Raw genomic sequence first — 9,433 nt, forward strand, 5'->3', positions numbered from 1 at the left:
TCCAAAAACGAGTCGAACTTTAGACTATCTAGACTAATTTAAGTGGCTACAGCTGCGAGAGACTTCCTTCAAGCGCAATTCTCTGACCTTTAAAAGACACCAGACCTTATGGTGCGAGCTGATGATTGTCCCCTGCCATCGGCCGTCGTCGAGACAGCGGTGTCAGAGACGGAAACGAAACTAGTTGAGCTGGACAATCTGGGTAGAGGGGGCCTTCTACTCTGGATGACAATGGTAGAGCACCTCTCTCGCTTCCTATGATATAACGTCCCATCGCGACGTCGATTTTACGTGATTTCCCGGCGTTGTCAAGAGGATCTCTCCAAAGGCTAATATCACTATTTAGGATGTGCATTCTGCAAAAGTTCACTGCTATGGGCTACATATGTGGGCGGTAGACACTGTTTTCTACGACCTGCCAACCCCAAGTCAATACTACCTGTTTGTCTATGGGCTGACCTGAATTTGGCTAACCCGACAACAATTCGACTGACCCAAATTGGGAGGCCAAGGAAGAGCCAGTAAGAGACACGGCAACGACGAGATACGGTCGAAGACGGTTTTGTGAACGAAGGTTTTCGATCTGGCGGAATGGCTGGGAGCGCCGTCATTTGGAAATATACTCTTTTGACCTTCTGTGAGTACACGCTTCTTCTAATTGAAATATGATGCTGGATTTTCACTATGCAAATATATGCTTTATATATGACTTGTCCGCAGGAGAATTTGATGCTCTGCTGGTGCTATTTATCGCTAAAACATCTCAAGGCTTCGAGTTTTCCTGTTCTAGTTTCTTCTACGCCTACACTCCCCAATACTACTAATTCATATTATCCACTGATACCAATTGCCCCAGTGACAACACCCTAACAGAAACCATTAATGCCATCAATTCACCGGATTGTGCAACTGGCAGGGCCGTGCGAAATCAGTTGCAAGCTGGCGAAGGGTACCTATATGACATTCAAGGTTGGTGAACTGGAATATCTACCAACGTTGTTTTACCACTGGTTACCACTTCTCCTCCCTCCAGATCCAGTTGAGACGGACATCTTGAAACTATACGAGACCGATACTCATCGCTAATGAACCCCATGTGCCTTGTCTTTAGCACCTTCAACGGGCTGCCGTGGCACCTTAGAATTATTTATGGACGAAGTATGTATTCTTGGAAAGTGGATGCCAGAATACCCCCCCAGGTAATGGCTTCCTTATTCACTTGCTACATCACCATCAACGATATGTTCTCAAGATCTATCGTGACACAATGACATCTCTTGTGACAAGCGAATAATGCTTACGATATGAGACCACAGCAACGCACTACTTATGGCGCTTGGAAAGTGCTTGACAAAGAAATGAAGTCTACTCCACTCAGATGGAACCAGAAAACCAAGACCGATGAAGGTTATAAAGGTCACCTGTATGCGAATGAAGGGATTTTCGGAAGGGTTGGTTGAGACTTCCAAGAGATCCACGAGGTCGTCGTGACGGACCTAGTTGGCATGACACTGTTTTCAGCGTTGGTAGCTGAATTCGACCCCACATCGGGGGTGCCTTTCTCTGAGGAAAATCTTCAACGGACTCCGTGAAGGCTGTGAGGTCCCAAGTCAGTACCACTTGTGATTTCAATGAAAACTTCCAAGTAGAATCGGCTGACACACTCGTACCGAAGAATTGTGATTCCAAAGCCAGTCGAGGCCGCAATTGGGGACCAAAACTACCAGACAAAATCCGACATGTTCAGGACCGCAAACTGCGGAAGTCAGGATCCAAATGGACCAAAAAGCATCTAAAGGCATTGTGAACTGCTCACCGAGAACCTCCCATCGGAGTGGTTCTTTGATGCACAGTTTATACCCGATGCAGAAAACGAGGGTAAGTTTGAGCAATATTACATGGAAGTCCTGAACACGCAGCTAATTGCGTACACAGAATCCTTCGCTGAGTAGCTGCTTAAGCATTCGCGGAGTTGCGCTATCCCAAGGCTTTAGATGCAAGCAAGGCTTGAAGCTAGCTGTGTGAAAATGAGCATTCTTGATATCATTGAGATCATGCCGTGAGAATGCCAAAAGCAGCAACAATAGCAAGCAAGTACAAACGAGAAGAGTTCAATATACATTCTATATGATTGTCGATATTTCAAGTATGCCTTATATTTCCTCAAGATTTCTCTCGGAAGACAAGTCTAAAAGACCGAATGTCTGGTAAAGCACACAAGCGAGTAGGTTTCTGCACTTTTGTAATGATCCGCCGTACGGCTAACAGTTTCCAGGCAGAAAGAGACCCCGAACTTCTTGTTTTCAAAGAGTGAGGATAATTTCTGGAAGCTTGCCATATCTCCCCATTTGCATCGAACAAGGAGAGAGAATATCTGCAGTGGGTTGCGCTCCTCCACGCCAGGGGTTGTTGAGGGCTGGAAATGACACTCTCTGCGCAAAAGGGCCTGGATAGTGCTACCATGAGGTCGACATGACCGAGAAATGTGGGATGTTACTGGGGACGGGCCCCTCAGAAAACTCATAGCTAGCTACCAGAACTTCATGGCAAGTCGGGTGGTACCAAGTTGGTGGTGCTCGGTTTAGACATCAGGAACATCCACTTTCGCATTGCGAAACTCTACAAGCTCGTTGACTTTGGCCTGTATTCAGTTAGACTATGCTACTGCTCGTACAGGTAGGGACCCACGCTGAGTAGTAGTGATGACAATTAATCCCGGGTCTGCTGGTTGTCTACATAACAGACACAAGCTTTGGAAAAGCTTGACAATCCAAGGCTTTTGGGGTTCAATTGCAACAGTGTTGTATCTAAGTTTCATACAATAATGTTTAAGAGTTAAAAGAGTGTTGGAGAGCCCGATCTTATGTTTATGTCACATGATTTTGAGTTCACGTGCTGATAGCTTATTGAAATGGGGATCGGGGGCCGGAGGTCCGGAGGAGTTGATTATCCGCGACTAGCGAGGTCGTATACGGAGAGATCCAGTTTTAACGAAGAGATTGATATATTCTCGCCTATATGAGAGTCCAAAAGCACGAAAGCACGCACACAAGCAAATAGACGAGAATATATCAATCTCTTCGTTAAAACTGGATCTCTCCGTATACGACCTCGCTAGTCGCGGATAATCAACTCCTCCGGACCTCCGGCCCCCGATCCCCATTTCATATCAAACTCGCCCTTGTTATGGCAACTGCATGGCAAAGGAATAACACGTTTAAAAGCAATAATGTCTCAAAATAATAACAGCTAGAACATTCAAAACTCTACACCGCAGTCACAGATGACATGACCATGCCCCCCCAGCCTGCGGAGTTTGCCTCCGCCTCCGACTCCGCGACGCCCTCCTCGAGCGCTCGATATACCCCCGTTTCGGACAAGACAGATGACGGACCCTCCTATTCGCACTCGCGACGCCCTGAAAAAGGATCCTTGAGGGTGCAGACGGATTTTGGGAGCGCCGATAACACGGATTTCAGTGAGATATTCTCCGACGAGGATGAGAGCTACAATGGGTATAATTCTGGGCCGGAACTTCGAGAGAACAAGCCGTCCAGGACGAGGTCTTCATTGGAATATTCGGCTGCAGAAGAGGCGCAGGTTGTGAAGAAATTCGATCGCAAGCTGGTACCGTTTCTGGCACTCTTGTATTTACTCTCCTTTTTGGATCGCTCAAGTCAGTCGTCCCTACGACTCGAATTTTGATACATGCGCTGATGATCGGGCTGATAGACATTGGAAACGCGAAAATCGCCGGACTGACAGATGAACTGGATATACCATCTTGGAAATATGAATGGTTGCTTACCGCGTTCTACATCACATACGTCCTTTTCGAGTGGATGACATTGATGTACCGCCTCGTTCCGCCGCATATCTACGTCTCGCTTTGTGTTTGCGGTTGGGGTCTTGTGGCGTCGTTCCAGTCCCTCGCGACATCTTTCGGGGCCATGCTTGTCCTTAGGATGTTACTGGGGGTTACTGAGGCGGCATTCGGTCCCGGTGTCCCGTTCTACTTATCCTTATTCTACAAGCGCGAGGAGCTCGCATTTCGAATTGCTCTGTTTATCTCCGCAGCTCCCCTGGCTACTTCGTTTGCCAGTACCTTGGCATGGGTGATTGTCAAACTCAGTCATGACGGGCCAATTGCACCATGGCGCACTCTGTTTCTGGTAGAAGGATTCCCGAGTGTCGTGGTTGCTGTTTTTGCTTGGGCATTGATTCCTGATTCGCCCGAGAAGGCCCATTTCCTTGCTCCTCGTGAGAGGATGGTAGCCGAGTTACGGCTGGAGCGTAACCGTAAAGCAGGGACTTATCGAGATCCGCAAAAAGAGAAATTCAACTGGCAAGAGGTTAGGAAAACGCTGGCGGACCCCAAGGCATACGTCACAGCCGTGAGTGCTCGTATATCTTCTCGACTGAGTCAAATAGCTGAAGTACTGATGATTTGTTTAGTTCATGTTTTTCAGCTGCAATATTGCGTTTAGTTCCATGCCAGTCTTCTTGCCTACAATCATTCAGAAGTACGTACATTTCGACCGCTGGACGTCTATCAAGGAAGCTAACACGCAAATTCAGTATGGGATATTCATCTCTTGCCTCTCAGGCACTATCGGCACCTCCATTCCTCGTCGCATTTGCCGTGGTGCTGGTCACCACTTACTTCTCAGACCGCAACCGCACCCGCAGTCCATACCTAATCACCCACGCCCTCCTTTCCTCCATATCCTACCTAGCAATCGCAGCAACCGGTCACTTCCACACCCACTTCTCAACCAAAACACACGTCGTCATCCGCTATCTTTGCGTCTACCCAGCCACATCTGGCTTCTTCTCCGCCATCAGCTTAATCCTCGCCTGGACGATGGACAACCGCGTCGCCAACGAAGGCAAGGGTACTAGCGTCGCGATCCTAAATCTAATTGGCCAATGCGGCCCGCTACTGGGGACAAGGTTGTATCCTGAAAGTGATGGACCGTGGTATATACGGGGCATGTCGGTTTGCTCGTTTTCCATGCTCCTGGTAGCTGTGCTGGCGTTTGCGCTACGCATTATCTTACAGCGGACGAATCGATCAGGGAGTGGGGATGGTATGGAGATTGAAATGGAGACTCGTGGTGAGGAGCGGGAGATTCTAATGGGTGATCATGGGGCAGAACATATGCAAGAGGAAAGATTTACCTATCTTCTATGACAATTTTGACGGCGTTCATAAATCTCAAGTCAAATATTAAATATATATTCTCACACCACACCAATGTGTCGATCACCAAGCTTGAGAATAAACTACATGGCCAAGACTTCTAGTTTGGACTTGGCACTAGTAGTGATAACTGTGCCCGACGTTAAGCATGCGAAGCAGCGAAGACATTCCGTTCACGGATCATGGGTCGGTTACGACGTGCATGATGCTTGACGTGGGTCTGCAGGACTCGAAACAGGTGATGTTGATCAAGGAGTATGGTGAGGAGGTGAGCATAGCACGGAGCACGCTCGGGTACAACATCGTCCGAGGGTATCAATGCCCTTGGGTTAAACACCTGAATATCAACGTAACGTGTCTATCCGAGCAGCGAGGAATTGTGCAAGTGAGTGATCTATTGAAAGATAGGTGAACCGAGCGGCAGACTGTTTTAGCAGATTTTTCAACATTGATTCACCTTCAAATTCCCGTCGATATTGCACCCAGTATCTGCGGCATTGGAATTGCATCGGCGTTCGGGTGACTCTACTTGTTTCAATACAGTCATGTCGGCCAAATCGGCAAAATATACTTGCTATGAAGTGGGTGATTTGTCCGCCGGATGCCGGCATGCTTATCATAGAGTTCAATCATAGGGCTGAAAGGATTTTGTCGGCGATTGCCGACTTCTCCACTTGGTGATATATAATAGGGCACCCCACGGTACATCTGGCGGTTCTTCACCTCAGCTTCTATTCTTCGTGTTGTGATTCGAATCCATAAGATGTCAAGCACCGAGCGTCGCGATATATCCGGCTCGAAACCGCAACAAAAGAATGCGGATATTGAGATAAACGAAATCGGTGTTTCCACGCCCCAAAGCCCCGATGTCCATAATTCCGAGAAACACCCTGAACAAACGGGCATCCGTGAAGGCCGCAATGTCGCACTTGGCAAGGTAGAAGCTTTCAACAAGGTCCTGAACCAGTCCGGACGATCAGGAAAGGTCCTCCGCGGGATCATTGTCGTCTCCATCGGCCTGACCATGTTCGCCTATGCTCTGGGCCAAGGCATCACTCCCCAGTTCGATGTCATGGCGACCTCGTCTTTCGGTAAGCACGCACAGATTGGAGCGGTCAACACGGCTAGTCAGATCATAAATGCAGTTTCGAAGCCTTTCATCGGTAAAATGGCAGATATCACCTCTCGACCGACGTCGTATTTGGTTGTGCTCCTGGCATATGCGGTGGGATTTGCCATCGCCGCTAGCTGCACCAACCTTGCAGCCTATGTTGTTGGTAGTTGCTTGACTTCATTTGGAAGGTCGGGACTTGATCTGCTCAGCGAAGTCGTTATCGGGGATTTGACAACCCTTCAATGGCGTGGATTTTGGTCCGGAATGCTGCTGTCTCCGTTCTTGGTGACCACCTTTATTGATGGCTTTATCTCCGATTCGTTTATCCCGGACAAGTGGCGTTGGGGTCTCGGAATGTTTGCTATTATGGTTCCGGTTCTTCTCTTCCCAGCCATTTTGACATTATACGGTCTGCAGCACAAGGCCATCAAAGCCGGCATGGCAACAACGAGCGATGGAGCGAAATGGGCTTGGGATGTTTCCGGTTTCACGCATCAAGCGTGGGATGCAATTGTGGAAATTGACCTAGCAGGTCTCATACTACTGGGATTTGCTTTCTCCCTGATTCTTCTCCCATTCACACTCGCCAAGTCGGCTCAGCACGGCTGGGCCAACCATAGCATGATTGCCATGGAAGTGGTAGGGTGGTTTCTGTTAATCGTATGGATTCTATTCGAGGCGTTCATCGCCCCACGACCCATCATGACAAAACGCATCATCAAAAATCGAGCGTTCCTCGCTGCATTATTCACCAGCTTCTTCACGCAAGTGGCAACTGCCGCCGGAAAGACCTACTATTCTTCTTACCTATATATCATCAAAAACTGGTCCAATTACGTCTGGACGGTATTCCTGGCCATCATGACACTCACACTCTGCATTTTCAGTCCCATAGCCGGTCTGCTACAAGCCAAGTTCCACCGTTACAAAGGTTTCATGGTCTTTGGATCACTGGTCAAGCTCGTCGGCCACGCTATGTGCATTGGCAGTCATAACAGGAGCACACAGAGCACCGCCGTCCTGGCCGTCGCACATATCCTCATAGGAGGAAGCGCGTTTGTTGTGATTGGTGCACGAGTTGGTTCGCAGGCTTCCGTGCCTCACCAAGACATGGCATCTGTTATTGCTGCGTTTTCCCTCTGGAGTTTCTTAGGTAGTTCTGTAGGAGATGCTATTGCTTCTGGTATTTGGACTGGGAAGATGCTGGATTACATGCGTGAGGAATGTCCGCCGGGGACATCGGAGACAACACTGAAGGAGATCTATGGGTCGATTAAGACTCTTCGAACCGACTACGACTGGAACGATCCGATTCGAATGGGTGCTATTAGGGCGTATACGCGTACTAATGGGATTATCTTTATCACTGCTACGGTTCTGGCTGCGTTGCCTGTGGTTTTCTCTTTGTGCATGCCGAGTAAGTCCCTTTCCGTTCCCTTATGTTCTATTTGTTGCAAGGTATCATTACTGATACTCCCTCTAGACTACTACTTGGGCAAGCAGCAAAATGCAGTGACCAATACTGGTCTCGACGGCCAAGTGATCGGCGTCCCTGATCGCGATCATGGCAGCGAACGCAAGCCAGGCTTGTGGAACGCTATCAAGCGTGCATATTACAAGTAGGTATGTTATAAAATGCCTGTGGCTGCCAAGAACCCTTGTTGGCAGTTGTGAAATATATAGAACTGTGACCTACTCCGAGCCATAAACTTAGCAACCTAGAGACCAAGATGACCAATAAGATTCCGCACATCCTCAACAAGCATCAAACAAGTCGGTCTCCGATCCAGATAATGACACATAGAAAGACTGATGCCAACTTTTCTGCCGCTCATCCAACCGCTCGACCAACGATACCAGACAATTCTCCCGACGGCCATCGACACCGAATATCTCACCCTGCACGATATTACGCATTGTACCTCTCCATTCCGATGGCTTGACATCGACCGGGGATAACACAAGAATGCCATTATCCAAAGAGCCCGTCTGGTCACACGGAACCACGCCATTCAGCCCACCAGAAATATCCAATTGTTTCCCCTCACCCATCCTAGAAGCATGCCTCTCTTCCTCATCGATCGCCTCGAGAATCCTCGCATAGCACTCTGCAGCACACATGCAGACGACACCAAGGATAATGACATTTTGTATTATTGAAAAATACCGCTGGGGACATTGCTTGCAGTCGAGCACTGCTGATGCCTCGTTTTATGGTATCCCTGAGGAGGACTAGGTAGTCTGGTGCTACGAAGGTGGTTTTCATGCGGAGTTGCTCGAGGAGTAGGTATAGGATTGAGAGGCAGACGTACTGGTTATGGTCTTGTTGGCTGGTGTTGATGTATATAGCGCTCCATATTCGAATAGATGGAACAGGGAAAATCCTAGAAAAGATTCTAACAATCCTTCCCAACGATGCACCTCGTCTTTTCTTCTATAGTAAGTAGTGATCTAGTCACCGGAGTGATTGACCTAGCAATTGTCAGGAGACTGGTGCAAACAGCCCTATGCCTCAGATGCAGTAAAATACTTGTATGCACTGCACAATGCCTTCTCTGCTGTCTACAGTACTCTGTACAGTATATGGCATTGGCATGCTTAACACTCCCCGCAAGATGTGGATCCTGTCAGAATTCCCGGAACCCACTGATCTGCAGTATAGTTATGAGGTCAATCTGTGGACAAAAAAGAAGGGTTACTGAGAAATTCTATTAAAGGACGGAGTGGTAGAGTGTAATTCTAAAGCGGCAGAGAAGGCGAGAGAATTATTACGAGTAAATTTATGACTCAGTGGTGATAACGTAATCCACGGCCGAGCCGTCCACACGGCCGTCCCGTCCACTTCCTCCGCAACCACCACGAATTTGAAGCTTTGCAACCACTAACACCATTGAATTAAAATATATAACAGACAAAATAACTAGCTATTTATTAGGGCAGCTTCTTATTGTATGCCCAACAGTCCCACAGCCACTACAGCGTGGTGAAGCGCGTTGACGAGGCATAGGTGTAAGCTCATCAACCTGCTCATTAAGCTGTGTATCAAGCTGCTGTATATGCTCACGGCCTTCTTGTACAGAGATAAATAAATCATTCCCTAGAGAAGCACGTTTCCT

General features: G+C 48.1%; 3 protein-coding genes across 3 annotated transcripts; 2 read left to right on the forward strand and 1 right to left on the reverse strand.

The window, feature by feature from the left end:
- Positions 1 to 3,294: 3,294 nt before the first annotated feature.
- Positions 3,295 to 5,194, forward strand: ASPGLDRAFT_31743 (putative MFS transporter; the record flags this gene model as incomplete). The annotated part of the gene is made up of 4 exons (XM_022544093.1): positions 3,295 to 3,676; positions 3,733 to 4,394; positions 4,456 to 4,523; positions 4,579 to 5,194. The coding sequence occupies 4 exons, from the start codon at positions 3,295 to 3,297 to the stop codon at positions 5,192 to 5,194; spliced, it is 1,728 nt and encodes a 575-aa protein (XP_022405293.1).
- Positions 5,195 to 5,966: 772 nt separating this feature from the next.
- Positions 5,967 to 7,940, forward strand: ASPGLDRAFT_117082 (uncharacterized protein; the record flags this gene model as incomplete). Its single annotated transcript, XM_022539836.1, has 2 exons — positions 5,967 to 7,734; positions 7,801 to 7,940. 2 exons carry the CDS (start codon positions 5,967 to 5,969, stop codon positions 7,938 to 7,940), a joined length of 1,908 nt encoding a protein of 635 aa, XP_022405294.1.
- ASPGLDRAFT_42202 (uncharacterized protein) lies at positions 7,892 to 8,916 on the reverse strand. Its single transcript, XM_022545562.1, has 2 exons — positions 8,848 to 8,916; positions 7,892 to 8,789 (listed from the first exon to the last, which is right to left on the reverse strand). Exon 2 carries the CDS (start codon positions 8,436 to 8,438, stop codon positions 8,073 to 8,075), a length of 366 nt encoding a protein of 121 aa, XP_022405295.1. The 5' UTR covers positions 8,439 to 8,789; positions 8,848 to 8,916; the 3' UTR covers positions 7,892 to 8,072.
- Between the last annotated feature and the right edge of the window lie 517 nt (positions 8,917 to 9,433).

Source organism: Aspergillus glaucus (assembly GCF_001890805.1).
Source record: "Aspergillus glaucus CBS 516.65 unplaced genomic scaffold ASPGLscaffold_2, whole genome shotgun sequence".
Lineage (NCBI taxonomy): Eukaryota > Fungi > Ascomycota > Eurotiomycetes > Eurotiales > Aspergillaceae > Aspergillus > Aspergillus glaucus.